Raw genomic sequence first — 19,466 nt, forward strand, 5'->3', positions numbered from 1 at the left:
AAAAAAGTTATGAAACTCCCATACCCTCAAGGTGCATGGGGGGTGGGGCAGGGCGGTGGGAGGCAAGGGTGGAGGAAGAGGCAACATTTTTTCAAATCAAATTTGCAGAACTTCACATCAAATACCAAATTAGCAAATTTATTACTTCAAGATAATAAATGCTGCCCTGAGTTTGGCTTTGGCCCTTTATCCTTACCACATCTAAACTCAGAGTGACTCACAGGAGCCTAGAAATGAGACATACACAATTTTAAGGGAAAGGGAGGATTAGGAGGTTTGAAGCTTCTGCTGGAGGAGGCTAAGAATAGACCCACTCAGGACACAGAGAGAACCTCCTTTTTCCTCTTCCTCCCAGTGTAGGTGGCCTACTGGTTTCCCAGTCATTCCTTTGAAAAAATGATTTTTGTTTTCTTTCTGTCCACAAAACCTCACCTTGTGTGGGGGAGAGCTAGCTAAAAATGTGAGGACAGAGTCGCTTTTTCTACTGTGTTAGAACTGTGACAAGTGCTGTACAATACTAACCCCTTGTTGGGTGTGGAGAGGGGCTAAAAGACAAATACTATATGTGAATATCTGGAAACTTGAAAACCAAGGGCTTCTCTACCTTCTGAAAGGAAAAGTGAGCAATTAGGAATATGAGGGGGGAAAATCCAATAGATGTCCTTGTTTGTGTATCCCATTCCCCTAAGACGTGGAGTGTCTTTGTAGGGGAAAAAAAAAGACATTTGGGAAGGATATCAAGTAGTAAGAGACAGAAGTAGAAGGAGGGGCTATAAAGAGGAATTTGAGAGGAAATGTCCATGAAGTCATAGAGGATTTAATGAGCACCTTCTGGATGCCTAGTCTTGTCACAAGCAAAGACATCTCTGACCTCAAGGAGCAGCCGAGATATGGGCACGTGAAAGCACTTTGTAGTAATTTAAGATGGTAAATAATCAGATAAAAATAGAAAGAAAGTGAAGTCACTCAGTCGTGTCTGACTCTTTGTGACCCCATGGACTACACCTACCAGGCTCCTCCATCCATGGGATTTTCCAGGCAAGAGTACTGCAGTGGGGTCCCATTGCCTTTTCCAGGGGATCTTCCAGACCCCTGGAACCCCAGTCTCCTGCATTGCAGGCAGAGGCTTTACAGTCTGAGCCACCAGAGAAGCCACCAAAAAAAAAAAAATTGATGATGGGATATTAAATGTTTAGGGGGATTTAGAGGTGGGAGCTACTATTGTGAGGCTTCCCTGGTGGGTCAGTTGTAAAGAATCTGCCTGCTATGTAGGACACTGCCGGCAATGCAGGAGACTTGAGTTCAATCCCTGGGTCGGGAAGATCCTCTGGAGAAAATGGCAACCCACTCCAGTATTCTTGCCTGGAGAATCCCATGGACAGAGGAGTCAGATGGGCTACAGTCTATGAGACTAGGACACAACTTAGCGACTAAACCATCTAGGCTACTATTATGATAACAGTTGTACAAAGCAGGAAGAATTATGAAATTCAGAAACTGAGGATATTTGGCGGCTGGGAATAAGTTTTCCACACCGGGAAATATGATGGTTTCAGAGGAACTCTCCGCTTCAAATTCCTCTAAAACCATCGCCTCAAGAAAGGGAGTCCAAAGAAACTAGGACCGCCGCGAGGCGACTGCTCCCGGAACTGGTACGGCCAGCTTGGAGTTGCGATACGGAAACTGTTTGCGTGACACCTCCTCCGCCTCCTGCCTCTCCCGCCGCGTGGGTGCCATGGCAACCAGGAGAGCCGGGAGACCTGGGTTCCGGAAGCCGAGGAGCTGGAGCTCTGAAGCCACCCTGATCAAAGGATGCTGAGTCCGGAGCGCCTAGCCCTACCGGACTACGAGTATCTGGGTAGGCGCTTCCTTCAGCTTTGGGGAAGGAAAGAAATGCCAACGCATTAGGCCAGGGTCTCGGGAGGAGGATGGGGCGGGATCTGAGTGTGAATGGGTCGGGTGGGCTATGGAGGGGCGAGGACGGGGCGCTGATCCAGGGGCCTGAAGGTGTAAGGCCCAGAGAAGAGGAAAACAACATCTGGGGAATAAAGAATGCAGAAGTGTACCCGCTGGAGCCCAGGCAGTGTGGATTGTGCTCACAGTGGGCCAGGTTGGAGTTGAGAATTGGCGGGGGTGGAGGGCTTTGGGGATGTTGATATGCTGCTAGTGGAGTAACCTTAGAACCCTGAAGCGCCACATCAGTCATTCCGTGAGCCGTCATATAACTGTCACGGCGGCAACTAACACTTTCGAGTGTTTCTTTTACATTAGGCTCTATGCTAAGCATTTTACATGCATTCTTTATTGAATCTTCGTAACAGCCCTAGGAGGAAACTGTTTTCCTTCCAGACGGAGAAACTGAGGCTGAAGAGATAACTTACACAAAGCCACACCGCTAGGAAATGGTGTGGCCTGGATCAGAACCTAATTTGCCCACTTGTGAGCTTGAGTTCTTGATCAGTAGGGCTGCGGCTGTAATACGTTATGCACACTTAGCACCTTCAGTGTGGATGAAAAAAGGATGTGTGTGTGTATATGCATACGTGTAAGGACACGTATTTTAAAACGTTGTTTAGTCGCTGAGTCGTGTCCAACTCTCTTGCAACCCCATGGACTGTAGCTGGCCAGGCAAGAATACTGGAGTGGGTTGCCATTTCCTTGTCCAGGGATCTTCCAGACCCAGAGATCGAACCCACGTCTCCTCCATTGGCAGGTGGATTCTTTACCATTGAGCCACCAAGGAAGCCCTTTAAAACATTAATAGACTTTACTTTTAAAGAAATTTTAAGTTTACAGGAAATTAAGCAAATATTATCGTGTTCCCATGTACTCCCTGCCAGTCAGTTTCCTGTTATTAACATCTGACACCTATTAGTATAGTACATTTGTTACAATTGATGGACCAATATTGATACGTTATTATTAACTAACATCCACAGTTTGCCTTAGGGTTCACTCTGTGTCAGTACAGTTTTATGGGTTTTGACAAATGCATAGTGTCAGGTATCCACCATTATAGTATTGTGCAGAGTAGTTTCACCCCTGTCTATTCATCCTTTCCCCTGTCCCCCAACCATTGGCAACCGTTGACCTTTTTACTCTCTCTAAAGTCTTACTTATTCAGAATATCATACAGTGGAGTCACAGAGTATATAACCTTTGCAGATTGGCTTTTTTCAATAAGCAATAATGCATTTTAGGTGCCTCCACATCTTTTCCGGGCTTGAAAGCTCATTTCTTTTTATCACTGAGTAATATTCAATTGTATGGATATATCGATAGTATACACTTTTTTTTAAATGAAAAACAATTCCAGTTTAAATTTCTGAATTTGTCATATGGAAACTAGATTAAAAAATATAAAGAAGTTTATAAGGAAAAGTCTCTTCCAGCCCTTTTCCCCTCATCTGCCAATTTTCATCTGTCCTCAGCCCACTACTAGTAACCACTGTTAACTGGTTTCCTGTGTGTCCTTCCAGAGTTTAGTTTATTATGTATATAAGAGATAGTGTATTTTTTTCTTTCTATATAGCTCAGAGTGATTTCTATATCAGTGAGAGCTTTCTCATTCTTCTAAAAATTTTTTTAGCCACATAGTATTGAAATAATTTATTTGACCAGTTCTCGGTTGGTACACATGTTGTTTTTAGCCTTTTGCTATTACTGAAAATGTGTGTGTTAGTCACTCAGTCATGTCCAACTCTTTGCGACCCTGTGGACTGTAGCCAACCAGGCTTCTCTGTCCATGGAATTCTCCAGGCAAGAATACTGGAGTTGGTAGCCAGGAGATCTTCCCAACCCATGGATCAAACCCAGGTCTCCTGCACTGCAGGCAGATTCTTTACTGTCTGAACCACTCTGTCTAACCAGAGAAGGCCATTACTGAAAATGCCCCACTGAATAACCTGTAATTTTGTACCATTACTAGTATATCTGCAAAGATAAAACCACAAAGTAAAGTTGGTGGGTCAGAGATATATGCATTTTAAATATTGATAGACATTGCTAAATCATGTTTCACAGGGGTTGGACTATTTTACACTGCTGTTGGCAATGTAGGAGAATCCCTGTTTCCCTATGGTCTTTCCAACAAAATATATCAAACTCAAACCATCAGATATTTTCAACTGGTTAGTGCCAGATAGTCCCAGGGTAGATTTGATATGCATTTCTCTTATGAAGTTAGGACTCTTTTCACCAAGGTTAAGGGGTATATGTGGTTTTCGAAGGTGTATATATACCTAATTCTCCTAATTGGAGAAGGAAATGGTAACGCACTCCAGTATTCTTGCCCAGAAAATTCCCTGGACAGAGGAGCCTGGCGGGCTATGGCCATGGGATCGCAAAGAGTTGGACACAACTGAGCGATTTCACTCACTTATATATACCTAAAGAGCATAATTAAATCACAGATAATTTTGCATCCAGTGAATAATAATGTCTAGCAATGCCTAGACTCTTGCTAAGAATTTTATGTTTTTTATCTTACTTACTCGGTACTAAGAGTCTATGAAATATTTGAAAAGCCTAGTCCTTTGTTCAGTTCCTTGGATATTTGGCTCAAAGTCTTGACATATTTAAATTATATGCCTCAAAGGCTTGACGTATTTAATATTACTGGTTCTTTGGTGAGTAGAAGTTGATGGTCCCTCCATAAGTGGCTTTTTTTTTTCCCCAGGGAGACTAGGCCAATGGCATTGTTGATAATGAATCTATAAACAGAATCAAAGTTTCGAAAAAACTTCAGCATCCAGCCACTTACCTAATTATTGAACCCTGGATTATTGAAGCTCTTTCAGGTTCTGTTGCATATTTAAGTGTCTTAACTCCATGTCCCAGTCACTGCCTGGGCATTCATATTGCCCTAAGCAGGGTCATACTACTCATTGCATTCCTCATGGTTGCTCAAACCATACAACTGTGCTGAAATGCATTTGTCTTTAGTTGAGAGCAACCCTGCCCATTTCAGTTTGGTCTCTTAGAGGCATGCTGTTGCTGTTTTGAAGCATTCACCCTCCATTTAACAACCACTGAAAATCATCCCTTATAGATTAATTTAATGAAATATTTTCTGGTTTGAAAATTTAAATACTTGTCGAGGTTTTGTTTGACTTGATTTGGCTCTTCCCCTTTTCTTCTTTTTTTTTTTTCTTTTACAAATTATAAAGTCACGTGTGTAGAACTAGACAAGAAAATGCATACAGAAAAAAGAACATTGGGGAGATGGGAAAGCTCTAGGTATTCAGTGCATGGGAAAAGTGAAAGTTCAATATCCCTTGGTAAGTGTAAATGGATACCTCTTTTTAGTATTACGTACAAATTACAGGGATACCTACTCAGTGAATATCTATAGATTTTCCTTTCTACCTGTTAGCCAGGCCTTCCATTTGCCTTTTTCACTATTAGTGAAGAAAAGAATCTTTCATCATGTTGGGTAAACTGATCTGTTCCCTGCTGACTTGGTGGATTTGGAACCTGTAATCATGGCCTGGAATGGCTTTAGTATCTTAAGATCATCATTACAGACTCAGCTCTGTGATGTTCATGCCTGCAGTCATCAGAATAGAGTGATAGAAACTGTGTTAATGCCCAGGCATAAATAGAGAGAGGAGAATCTGGAAAAGAGATGAAGTAAATATAGAGCCCTTGAAAGAGTTCCAGTTTATGAAAGCTACTTATTGGAAGCTTCTGCCAGAGGCTGAGGTGTGTCTGTGTATCTGGTTGGGTGTGGAGAGTTCTCTAGAGCCGAAGGGCGGCCTGTTCTGGTCCCAGGTTTGCAAAACACACTCCCTACGTGCTGACGTGAGTATAAGCAAGAGGGTGTGAAGTTTATCATCTTACCCCACCTAGACTGGGGAGGTGCTTGCTTTCACTCATGTTCCTGTTTACTGCTTCTGTTTCTATGGAAAGTGCTTGCTCTCACTAAAGTTGGTAGTGGATTGGCATGATAGGTAACTCCAGGGAATCAGGGGTGGTCTTTCTCCTTTGCAGGCTGTGCTTATAGAGGAATCATAATAAATGGGATAGTTTTGTTTTTTTTTTAGTGTAGATCTTTATTTTTTTTTTTGTCTTTTTTGAGTTTGTTACAATATTGCTTCTGTTTTATGTGTTGTTTTTTTGGCTATGAGACATGTGGGATCTTGGCTCCCCAACTAGGGATTGAAACCATACCCCCCACATTGGAAGGTGAAGTCCGAACCACTGGACTATCAGGGAAGTCCCTGGATAGTTTTTTTGTTTTTTTAATTGGGGGATAGTTGCTTTACAATGTCTCATTGGTTTCTGTGGTACAACTACGTGAATCAGCTGTAAGTAAACATATATCCCCTCCCTCTTGATCCTCTCTCCCACCTCCAACCCCCACAGTTATTTTGAAGCTATAGTTTTTGAACACTTCATTTATGCTTGACACTGTGCCTTAACTCATTCATCTTCACAAACGTCATACAAGGTATTATTATTAGGCAAAGGAGAAAGGGAAGGATATACCCAACTGAATGCAGAGTTCCAGAGAAGAGCAAGGAGAGATAAGAAAACCTTCTTAAGTGAACAATATGAAGAAATAGAAGAAAACAATAAAATGGGAAAGACTAGAAATCTCTTCAAGAAGATTGGAGATACCAAGGGAACATTTCATGCAAAGACAGGAACAATAGAGGAGGAGGAAGTGGCAAGGACCTAACAGAAGAGATTAAGAAGAGATGTCAAAAATAGTCTGAACTGTACAAAAAAGGTCTTAATGACCCAGATAACCACGATGGTGTGGTCACTCATCTAGAGCCGGACATTCTGGAGTGTGAAGTCAAGTGGACCTTAGGAAGCATTACTACAAACAAAGCTAGTGGAGGTGATGAAATTCTAGCTGAGTTATTTTAAATCCTAAAAGGTGATGCTGTGAAAGTGCTGCACTCAATATGCCAACAAATTTGGAAAACTCAGCAGTGGCCACAGGACTGGAATAAGTCAGTTTTCATTCCAATCCCAAAGAAAGGCAATGCCAAAGAATGCTCAAACTACCATACAAATGTGCTCATTTCACATGCTAGCAAGGTCATGCTTGAAATCCTTTAAGCTAGGCTTCAGCGGTACACAAACCAAGAATTTCCAGATGTACAAGCTGGATTTAGAAAAGGCAGAGGAACCAGGGTCAAATTGTCAACATCCACTGGATCATAGAAAAAAGCAAGGGAATTCCAGCTAAATACCTACTTTTGCTTCATTGACTACTCAAAAGCCTTTGACTGTGTTCAGTTCAGTTCAGTCGCTTGGTCGTGTTCGACTCTTTGCGACCCCATGAATTGCAACACTCCAGGCCTCCCTGTCCATCACTAACTCCGAGTTCACTCAAACTCACGTCCATCGAGTCAGTGATGCCATCCAGCCATCTCATCCTCTGTCGTCCCCTTCTCCTCCTGCCCCCAATTCCTCACAGCATCAGTCTTTTCCAGTGAGTCAACTCTTCGCATGAGGTGGCCAAAGTACTGGAGTTTCAGCTTTAGCATCATTCCTTCCAAAGAATTCCCAGGGCTGATCTCCTTTAGAATGGACTGGTTGGATCTCCTTGCAGTCCAAGGGACTCTCAAGAGTCTTCTCCAACACCACAGTTCAAAAGCATCAATTCTTCAGTGCTCAGCTTTCTTCACAGTCCAACTCTCACAACAAACTGTGGGAAATTCTTAAAGAGAAAGGAATACCAGACCACCTTACTGCCTTCTGAGAAATCTGTATGCAGGTTAAGAAACAACAGTTAGAAACGGACATGGAACAACAGACTAGTTCAAAAATGGGAAAGGAGAACTTCAAGGCTGTATATTGTTATGCTGCTTCTTTCACTTATATGCAGAGTACATCATGCCAAAGGCCAGGCTGGATGAGTCACAAGCTGGAATCAAGATCGCCGGGAGAAATAACAACAACGTCAAACATGCAGGTGTGTGTGCGTGTGCTTAGTTGCTCAACTGTGTCGCCCTTTGCAACCAGGCTCCTCTGTCCGTGGAGAGTCTCCAGGCAAGAATACTGGAGTGGGTTGCCATGCCCTGCTCGAGGCCAGAAAGTGAAAAGGAACCAAAGAGCCTCTTGATGAGGGTGAAAGAGGAGAGTGAGAATCTGGCTTAAAACTCAGCATTCAAAAAGCTAAGATTGTAGCATCTGGTCCCATCACTTTATGGCAAATTGATGGGGGAAAAGTGGAAACAGTGGCAGATTTTATATCCTTGGGCTCCAAAATCACTGCAGATGGTAATTGCAATCATGAAATTAAAAGACTGTTGCTTCTTGGAAGAAAAGCTATGACAAATCTAGATAGCATATTAAAAAACAGAGACATCTCTTTGCTGACAAAGGTCTGTATAGTCAAAGCTATTATTTTTCCAGTGGTCATGTATAGATAGATGTGAGAGTTGGACTATAAAGAAGGCTGAGCGCTGAATTCTTTCAAATTGTGGTGCTGGAGAAGACTTTTGAGAGTCCCTTGGACAGCAAGGAGATCAAACCAATCGATCCTAAAGGAAATCAACTCTGAATATTCATTGGAAGGACTGATAAAGAAGCTGAAGTTCCAATACTTTGGCACCTGATGCGAAGAGCTGACTCATTGGGAAAGACCTTGAAGCTGAGAAAGATTGAGGGCAGGAGGAGAAGTGGGTGACAGAGGATGAGATGGTTGGACAGCATCACCAACTTAATGGACATGAATTTGAACAAATTCAAGGAGATTGTGAAGGACAGGGAAGCCTGGTGTGCTGTAGTCCATGGGGTCACAAAAAGTTGAACACAATTTAGCAACTGAACAACAATAATTATTAGTCCTATTTAGTAGTTATTAAAATCTCATTTTAGAAATAAGAAAACTGAGTCTTAGAAAGGCTAATTGATTTGTACAAAATCACACAGGTGGTGATGCATAAAAGCCAGATTCAGATCCAGGCTTATGGGATTCCATGCCTGTTTTTCCCTCTCTTCAGTTCAGTTCAGTCAGTTCAGTCGCTCAGTCGTGACTCTTTGCGACCCCATGGACTGTAGCACACCAGGCCTCCCTGTCCATCACCAATTCCCAGAGTTTACCCAAACTCATGTCCATTGAGTCGGTGATGCCATCCAACCATCTCATCCCCTTCTCCTCCTGCCTTCAATCTTTCCCAGCATCAGCATCTTTTCGAATGAGTCAGCTCTTTGCATGAGGTGGTCAAAGTATTGGAGTTTCAGCGTCAACATCAGTCCTTCCAGTGAACACCCAGGACTGATCTCCTTTAGGATGGACTGGTTTGATCTCCTTGCAGTCTAAGGGACTCTCAAGAGTCTTCTCCAACATCACAGTTCAAAACCAGAGATAAAAATAAACAAACCAAAATAGCTACTGCCTGTAAAGAGTGTGATCCTCGCTTCCCTTTTAAGACTGGAGCTCTTAAACAGTTCATTAGTTGCAAATAAGTGTCCTGAGAACAGAAATTGTTTCTTACCCATCCTTGTACACCTGCCTTTCACCATATAGACACCTTATACATACATATGTGTTACATAAAAGTAAAAGTGTTAGTTGCTCAGTTGTGTCCAACTCTTTGCAACCCCATGGACTGTAGCCCACTAGGCTCCTCTGTCCATGGGATTCTCCAGGCAAGAATACTGGAATGGGTTTCCATTTCTTTCTCCAGGGGATCTTCCCCATGCAGGGATTGAACCCCGGTCTCCTGCATTGTGGGCAAACTCTTTACCACCTAAGCCACCCATGCAACATGAATAATCTGATCTTAGGGTCCCCCAAGTGTGAGCAGCTACAACAATAACTGACTTATTAAGTACTTAGTATGTATCAGGTGACATTCTATATAGTTTACATATATTAATGCACATGAAGATAGTTTCAGTTTTTATCTCCATTTCATAGATGAGGAAACTGCAGCACTAAGGCATTAAATAACTAGTTAGTGAGTCCTGGAGGCAGGATTCTAATCCAGCAGTCTAATTCCAGAGTCTGCGTTGTTAAACTCTATGCTACAAATACCTTGAACAACTCCAAAAATGAGGCTCCAGTTATCGCACAGACCTGCATTCCATGGTTGCATGGATTCTGGAGTCAGTTCCGATGACTCCAAGGACTTAATTTAACATTTCTGCCAGGAGGGGGCATCCTAGGAATCAGGATGGATCAAGAAATAGTAAAATTCCAGTTCCTTCCACTGGACTCATCTCTCAAAGGCAGGCAGTATGGAAGATTACGACTAAAAATAGACCATTTAGGGGAGCTTGCGTGACCATAATCTGTGTACTTTGTGTGGCTGTGTGACCTTGAGGAAGTTACTCAACCTCTCTGTGCCTTAGATGCCTAATCTGCAAAATATAGATAATAATGCTACTTACCTCATGCATGTAAGCTTTTAGAGCAATACCTGGCTGATACATTGTGAAAAGAGGACATACAAAGATGAGTAAGACATCTTTTCCTCTAGAGCATCTAGGAAGGTGCTCAGTAGATATTAGCTGCTATTATTATTCCTATTTTTCAATAAAAATATGTAATACATCTGTGGCAATGGGTCACAGAGCCGGACACGACTGAAGCAATCTAGCACGCACAATACACCTGTGGTACCCATGAAACTGCCTCTCAGATCTCCTAGTATGGGAGGGGAAGGTAATTAACTCAACTCCAGCCCTCAATGCAACACCTTGTTCACACTGAGGTCACACGTCCCACGGGCTGCTCCCAGCAGATGACTGGGTGAGGCAGGCAGACCCACTTTTATGAGAAGTGTGACTCCTCTGATGGTGACTTCGGCTCGGGGACTGCCACTGCACCGCAGTCTAACACTGTCATTCTCTTCTCTACGCGGGTCACCCCTGCGGTGCGCCTGTCACCTCTCCGCTTCTCTTCCAGCTCCCTCCGCATTTTCTCTCGTGGGCTTTTCATCCCCTAAATCTCTTGCGTGTCTGATCCTGCCTTCTTGTCTGCTTCTCAGAGTCGCTGGACTCAGACAGCCTCCAACAGTCACTGATACAGTCCCTTTCAGTCACGAGATTAAGATTTCTTCAAGCCTTGGCGGAGGTTCTAACATACGACTGTTTCTATGTTGAAGATTCTTAAGTGTTTACTAATCTTGGTTTTTGGGGGTTTTTTTGCATTTGGTGATATCAACTTGTCTTATTGCCAGACATAGTTTCTCTTTTTGCTTTTGGATGAGTCTTGATAACAAACGTAATTTTGTTGGAATATAATCAGTTCAGTTCAGTTCAGTTGCTCAGTCGTGTCTGACTCTGCGACCCCACGAACCACAGCACGCCAGGCCTCCTTGTCCATCACCAACTCCCGGAGTCCACCCAAACCCATGTCCATTGAGTCGGTGATGCCATCCAACCATCTCATCCTCTGTCGTCCCCTTCTCCTCCTGCCCTCAGTCTTTCCCAGCATCAGGGTCTTTTCAAATGAGTCAGCTCTTCGAATGAGGTGGCCAAAGTATTGGAGTTTCAGCTTCAACATCAGTCCTTCCAATCTCCCAAACCCAGCCTCATGCTAGGAAACATTGCCATTTACAGTAAGTCAGAAGAAATACTCATAGGATTTTAGAGAGCTCGGGTTGTTGCAGAAAGGAAGAGGAATAAATACGTGTTACACTGATCCCCTAAATCTTTGGAAACTAGGTTTATAATAATAAAGATGGCCACTTAAAAACAGTAATGCATATGTTCACAAAATCATGAACATAAATGACTGTAACACAAAGTAACTCTGTAATAAGTGCCGACTGGGAAAAATTGAGGGCAGGAGGAGAAGGGGATGATTGAATGGCATCACTGACTTGATGGACATGAGTTTGAGCAAGCTCTGGGAGTTAGTGAAGGACAGGTAAGCCTGGCGTGCTGCAGTCCATGAGGTCTCAAAGACTCGGACACGACTGAGCGACTGCACTGAACTGAAACTGGGGAAAGAGCCAAGACACCTGCCTACACACAGTTCACTCAGTTATAGCACTTAGATCCCATCTCCCATGTATGGCATAGGTTTCCTGTAGGGAGTGGCACGTTACGTTCATCCTTTGCTTTATATAGAGAAGCTATTCAGGGAACAAGGAAGAAGGGAAGGAAGGAAGAATTAGGAAGGGAAGAAAGGAAGGGGAAAGGGGGAAGAAGAAAGGAAAGAGATGATTTTGTGGACATGTGACTTACTGTTTTTAAGTGACCAGCTTCATATATTGTAAACCTATGAATAGTATCCAGAGATTTAGGAAGTCAGTCAGCATTTAACATCTATAATATTTATTTATTTTCCTTCCTGCAACAACCCGAGCACTCTAAAGTCCCATGAGTACTTCTGTTGACATATTGTGAACAGCAGTGTGTTGGATTGGCACTAGCATAGGGTTAGATTTGGAAGGTTCACTAATCATATTCAAACAAAAGTAAGTTTGCCTATCAGGATTCATCCAAAAGCGAAAAAAGAAATTGCCATCGCAGGGGCAGCAGTTCCCTAGGTGGCCCAGTTCTGGGGTGTGCCTCTGGGAGTTGTTCCTGGAAGTTAAGCTTAGACTGTTTCATTCATCTTTCGAAGGATTCTGTAAGCTACTTAATAAATGTAATCAATGTTTCTGTTGGAGGGGGTTAGGGATGGGGAATGGAGGCTGTCGGAGGAGAGCAAGTGAGTTCTAAGGCATGCTGTTTGTTGACCATTACCCACCTCTGTTTCTCCTGGGTAACTGTCTACAGGTGATGTCAGTGTTATTCTAGGGATTAAAAATAGTTCCCGTAAATTTTTTACTTTGCTGGTGGCTCAGACCGTAAAGCGTCTGTCTACAATGCAGGAGACCCGGGTTCGATCCCTGGGTCGGGAGGATCCTCTAGAGAAGGAAATGGCAATCCACTCTAGTACTATTGCCTGGAAAATCCCATGGACAGAGGAGCCTGGTAGGCTACAGTCCATGAGGTCGCAAAGAGTCAGACACAACTGAGCGACTTCACTCACTCACTCACTCATCATTTATATATTCAGGTCATCTTAAAATCTTCCCTCCAAATGCTATCTAAAAGTTGGAAATCACTATTTTTTGTTATAAATGCCATATTTGGTAAATGAGTGAATTTAGGAAGATGACTAGGTAATCAAAGTTTTAAAAAGTAATAAGACTTCAGAAGAGGTAGATGATCCATTAACTTATCTCTCGGTCATCTTCCAATTTATATCCTTAGCGCTTATCACAATTAGCTTATTAATCTATTCGGGTATCTTGTTATTGTCTGTTCTTACTAGAATGTAAGCATAAGGGCAGACTCATTCCCTCAGTATCTCCAAAATCTAGTGCAGTGCTTGGCCCAAGTTAAGTGCACAGTTGTTAAATGAACAGCATGCTCTATGTGGGCCTCCCAGGTGGTGCTAGTGGTAAGAGCCCGCCTGCCAGTGCAGAAGTAAGAGACTCAGGTTCAGTCCCTGGGTTAGGAAGATCACCCGAAGGAGGGCATGGCAACCCACTTCAGTATTCTTGTCTGGAGAATCCCATGGACAGAGGAGCCTGGCGGGCTGCAGTCCACGGGGCTGCAAAGAGTTGGCCACAACTCAAGTGACTTAGCACACATGCACACTGCTTTAAGTAGCAAAATAATTTTTTTTCAAATGAAAGAAAGGAATCCAGTTCAGAAAATAAGTTATTGAATTCCTGCTGTGTGAGAGACACTAGGGTTTTTTCCCTTCTTCCACTGACAACCAAAAGATAACTGATTAAAATCTTTGCTCTGAATGCTGTCCAAAAGTTGGGGATCACCATTACTTGCATATATACCATGTTTACTAAATGAGTAAATATAATTTCTTGGTTGACACCATGTATTCTTTGTTTTGATTATGCAGCAGTAAGATTTAGTTCCTTTTTTCAAATGGTTTCTTATGAAGGAAGGAAATTTTATACCATTTTGAGGCATCTCCTGGATATGCCATTTTCAGCTGGGCAGAGTAACCTGCTTTGATTAAGCCTGGAATTACCCTTGTCAGCTAATCGCCGGGTGCTTCCCTACGGGCCTTAGGAAATAGCTCATCCTATGATTGGAATTTCAAGTCAAAACACATTTATCTGAGCAGAATTTTAATGATTTATCAAAGAGAGGAGGGGTTTTCCCAAACACATCTGAACTTACCAAATTACCGATCCCATTAGCTATGTTTTCTCTTAAGCACTTCTCTTTAAACAAAGTAATTACAGCTGAAATCATCCAATGTATTTTTCATAAAAGGTTTTGACTAAGTTGTGTTTGATTAGCAGGAACCCAGTAAAAGTAAATATTGTTTGAGAAGGCACTTTCTGAGCCCTTTCTTTTTCTTCACTGAATTAGCTTTTTTGGAAGCACTGTTCTTTGGAGAGAGTAAGAGCCTTTTTCCAGCTGTCCTATTGTGTAGCCCATGGTCTTGTTAATACTATTATCTGGCCCTGAGATTATAGGTAATTGTGATAAAACACAGGCTTCAGTTTCTGTAATCTCAGACAGAAATCTGTTTGTGCCCTGCCCTTCACATCAGGTGTTTGTGAAATTCAGGCTTCTCTCACCTGGAACAGCGCCCCCCCACCCCCCGCCCCGGCCCCCAGTAAACAGAGATATCTGGCAGGGAAAGGGCTGTATAAGAGCCATTGCGTTTATTTTATTTATTTTTTAATCATGTGGCAGAACTCCTCCTGTGGCCAACTTACATACAACATGTGCCCTAAATGGGAAAATTATATATTTTAAAATAGGCATGCTTGAAACAATAACACTTTTGAATGTGAAATGTACCAGAAGGCCACATGTCTCTGGCTTTGCTTGTCAAATGGAGAGGCTGCCAGAACCACTCGGCTCCATGGTTCTCATGCCCTAAAGTCCTGGAAACTGACACGTAAGTAGGCAATGCACAAAGAAGCTCAGCCCATGAGAATGAGTTTGGGCGCCCAGGCTGGCCCCCTTTCTCTCTGTATGGAGTTCTCTCCAACTTTGCTTCTCCTGTCCCATCACAGTGTTTTTCAGAAAGGAGAGATTAAACGCATCTGGTATTTCAGCATGTTAGCTGCACAGGCAACATGAGGCTAGCACTCAGGCCACTGTTCAGCCTGTCATACGGAAGGAATTGCTTTTCAGGGGAGATTATAATCGTATGTGTAGCCACACAAATGCGCATTCTGCCTGGAGGGAAATGCGCAGAGGAGGAGGCCTTATGCTGCCACTCAGGTCTCTTTGTGGAGGGCTGCATAAGAAGCCCTTACATGGCATAGTCAACTCTTTTGGGCTTAATGAGTCATCTTTTTGTGTGATGCCTACCTCAAAAAAAAAGTGGGGGGAGGGCGAGGGTAGAGGGGAAGAAGAAACACAGTCTTCCCCAAGTGAGATGCTTTTATTGGCCCTGCAGCTTTGTCTAAGAGTTTTGCAGATTCCTGATGACATCATGTACAATGCTCGTGCACAGACAGTAAACAAAAAAATAATTTAGCTTTCAGGCATTTTGACAAAACTTGAATAGTCCAATTTAGAGAAATGATAATGAGCTTTATGAACAGTAAGCACATGAGCTTAAACAACAAGCATGACCCCAGTCTTTCTTGGAATGTGACACACTGAAAGATGACTGTAGGGAAAACTAGAAGCTTGACACTTCTGAATTACGTGCAGTTCAGACTTGAGTCCATGGTCTAGTGTTAATCCCATGCAGTGTGTTCTAGTTAGCGGCTAAAGTACAGGCTACCAAGTGAGTGACTCATTAAGCCCCTCGAGCCCTAGCGTTTTGCCTGTAAGAAAGGAAAAGGTAATATTACCACCTACCTCACTGGAATGTTAGAAGATTGAGACGATAAACATGTAGAACTCTATAAGAAAGGTATTTTGTAAATAGAAAATACCATTATTACTCTCGTTGATCAAATTTCCCCAGCACAAGGGGATGGGATAAAAGCTACCTCATACCGGGTTGAGAGGATGAATTAATTAATATATGTCAGTTATCTTACAGTAAACTATTTAATGAGACCTAAAATTGTCTTTCTTGATAGTCTATTTAAGCACATGATTAACTTACAAAAGTCTTATATGTGCCGTCAGTCTTTTGCCTTGTCTTCAAGGATTGGCCTGGTAGAGAATAGGCCATACTCTACCATGTGGTGGTGGAAGGAAATAAGTTAGGTCTTCAGGAAGCATGGCCCTGCCTTTTTTCTTTTCAAGGTTATGCCTACAAATAGTCTTTGGAGTCTTGCTAATCTTTGTTGCCATGTCTGACTGTTTTGACCTTTGTTCTCCCAGTAAATATTTGGTTTTGATCTCATGTTTCTAAAGAAGAAACAAGCTTATAAAGAAAAGAAGTGATTGATTTGTCTTACATTGTGAACTTTTCTTATCATATTTCTTAGTAGTTTAAGAGAAAATAATTGTTGTTGAAGGACCTCACTTTGAGTTCCCTAACTGGAAAGGTCTTAAACTATGCCAAGTAATAAAAACAGCTTTGGTTGTTATCTTTAAAGAAGGGATACAGGAAAAGACTTTATATTTTTTTAAATGACAAAATTATCACTGACGTCTCTGCTTCCATTTTTGTTGGTATTTGCATAAAGTTTTAGGCAACAAAACCTGAGACGACCCCCTTGAAAATAATGTAATTTTCAATGTAATTTTCATCCTCTGTTTCCAAGTACACTAGCGTTTGGATAACCTCACTTCCCAGATTTCATTTTCTATTAGATGACACAAAATGGGAAACACTATTTCATTTAAACTCTAAACCCTCAGCAGAGATTCTCTCTCTTACTTTTTTTTTAAATTACTTAATTTATTTTTTTACTTTACAATGTTGTATTGGTTTTGCCATACATCAACATGAATCCACCATGGGTATACACGTGTTCTCCATCCTGAACCCCCCTCCCACCTCCCTCCCCATACCATCCCTCTGGGTCATCCCAGTTCACCAGCCCCAAGCATCCTGTATCCTGCAACCTGGACTGGAGATTCGTTTCGCATATGATAATATACATGTTTCAATGCCATTCTCCCAAATCATCCCACCCTCACCCTCTCCCACAGAGTCCAAAATACTGTTCTATACATCTGTGTCTCTTTTGCTGTCTCGCATACAGGGTCATCGTTACCAACTTTTTAAATTCCATATATATGCATTAGTATACTGTATTGGTGTTTTTCTTTCTGGCTTACTTCACTCTGTATAATCGGCTCCAGTTTCATCCACCTCATTAGAACTGATTCAAATGTATTCTTTTTTAAGTAAAATAAAGTAAAAATAAAAATTAAAAAAATAAAAATTAAAAAATAAAAAAATAATAACTACACTATGACTGACAATATACCAGAACATTTCAAATTTTAGAAACTTTGTTTAATTTCTTTTTAAATATAAATTTATTTTAATTGGAGGCTAATTATTTTACAATATTGTATTGGTTTTGCCATACATTGACATGAAACTTTAATTTCATATGTTAATAATATTTACTCATACAATATAATTTAAGATTTATTGTTAAAAAAAAATGTATTCTTTTTAATGGCCGAGTAATACTCCATTGTGTATATGTACCACAGCTTTCTTATCCATTTGTCTGCTGATGGACATCTAGGTTGCTTCCATGTCCTGGCTATTGTAAACAGTGCTGTGATGAACATTGGGGTACACGTGTCTCTTTCAATTCTTATTTCTTCGGTGTATATGCCCAGCAGTGGGATTGCTGGGTTGTATGGCAGTTCTATTTCCAGTTTTTTAAGGAATCTTCACACTGTTTTCCATAGTGGCTGTAGCAGTTTGCATTCCCACCAACAGTGTAAGAGGGTTCCCTTTTCTCCACACCCTCTCCAGCATTTATTGCTTGTAGATTTTTGGATAGCAGCCATTCTGAGTGGCGTGAAATGGTACCTCATTGTGGTTTTGACTTGCATTTCTCTGATAATGAGTGATGTTGAGCATCTTTTCATATATTTATTAGCCATCTGTATGTCTTCTTGGAGAAATGTCTGTTTAGTTCTTTGGCCCACTTTTTGATTGGGTCATTTATTTTTCTGGAATTGAGCTGCAGGAGTTGCTTGTATATTTTTGAGACTAATTCTTTGTCCATTGCTTCGTTTGTTATTATTTGCTCCCATTCTGAAGGCTGTCTTTTCACCTTGCTTATAGTTTCCTTTGTTGTGCAGAAGCTTTTAATTTTAATTAGGGCCCGTTTGTTTATTATTGCTTTTATTTCCAATATTCTGGGAGATGGGTCATAGAGGATCCTGCTGTGGTTTATGTCGGAGAGTGTTTTGCCTATGTTTCTCTCTTACATTTTTAAATACAGAGATAATATTCCAGCTTCTAAGTAAGCTCAGCCCCCCAAATACTGTCTTAAGTGGGAAATATATTCAATCAGATGTTCTTGGTATGCCAGCTGGAGTCATGCTCATATCCAGGAGGACTAGAGTCAGTCGTTATATTTGTGAGGTAGGTACCAGCCTGACCCTCACTTTTCCATGAGGAAACTGAAATTTAGGTTGTGTAACTTGCCCAAGGTCATCCAGCTGGTAAATGTGGAGGTGAAGCTTAAATGAAGTTTATCTGACTCTAGAGCCTGTGTTGTCAGCTACTTTGCTTTTAGGTCTGATTTCTCAAGGCCCGCTTTCTTATTCAGTTCATAAGGATTTAAGGATTAGAACTTAATATTTTAACAGAAATGTCTATGGAATATATGATATATTCCCTGTATTCCCTGGTATATAATAGAACATAATTTAACATTTTCTTGATGACATGGTGTCATTATTTTAGATGTTTGTACTGTAGATGTGTTATGACATTTGCTCATGAGGGTGTATGTTAGGGAACAGGGACTCAGAGAGCTTAAGTAAAATTTCCAGCGTTCATGTAGATAGCAGTATGTGGAGCTAAGATTTGATTCTAGTTCTTCTGATTCCAAATTTAGTGGTTTAGGTGCCACTCAATCAGTGTTGGTTAAATCTGACTGGTAGCTGTCATTGATTAATGACAAGAACGTCCCCCATTGCTCAAAATTCCTCTCTCTCCAGACTAATGTTTCCTACTGGGTCAGTAAGCTGGTGAGTATATTGAGGTTCTGTACTTCAGGTGATTTTGTGCCACTGATCTCAGGGTGATGGTTGAGCAACCACCCCCTCCACTGCAATGGCTTATACAGGAGAGAACTTTATGTCTCTCTCCCTTAACCTAGGTCCAGGCTGCAGAAGGCAGAAATCTGCTCTAGGAAGCCATCGCAGGATTTCAGGCTAGCAGGGTAGCCATGCCATTTGAAATCCGTGGTTTCTGAGGATGCCTCTGTTGTAGCCATTTCCTGATATAAAAAGGAAAAGGGGAAGGAATGAGTCCAGGGCAAACACCTTTTAAGCAAACAAGGCAGAAGTTGCGAACATCACTTGTGCTCACATTTCATAAGCGAGGACTTAACATAAGACCCCTGCTAACTGCAGAGGAGCTTGGGAAGTCCAACCAGACGTCGTGTGTAAGAAGAATAGGA

At 41.8% G+C, this 19,466-nt stretch overlaps 1 protein-coding gene across 1 annotated transcript in view; it reads left to right on the plus strand.

Annotated features, from left to right (window-relative positions):
* The first annotated feature begins 1,749 nt into the window (after positions 1–1,749).
* The window catches only part of CSTPP1 (centriolar satellite-associated tubulin polyglutamylase complex regulator 1), a 208,551-nt gene continuing 190,834 nt past the window's right edge, over positions 1,750–19,466 (plus strand). Inside the window, exon 1 of the mRNA XM_068989040.1 lies at positions 1,750–1,858. Within this exon, the coding sequence (XP_068845141.1) occupies positions 1,813–1,858 (46 nt within the window). The 5' untranslated portion in view covers positions 1,750–1,812. The remainder of the gene's footprint in view (positions 1,859–19,466) is intronic.

This window comes from Capricornis sumatraensis, chromosome 16, assembly GCF_032405125.1.
Source record: "Capricornis sumatraensis isolate serow.1 chromosome 16, serow.2, whole genome shotgun sequence".
Classification (NCBI taxonomy): Eukaryota; Metazoa; Chordata; class Mammalia; order Artiodactyla; family Bovidae; genus Capricornis; species Capricornis sumatraensis.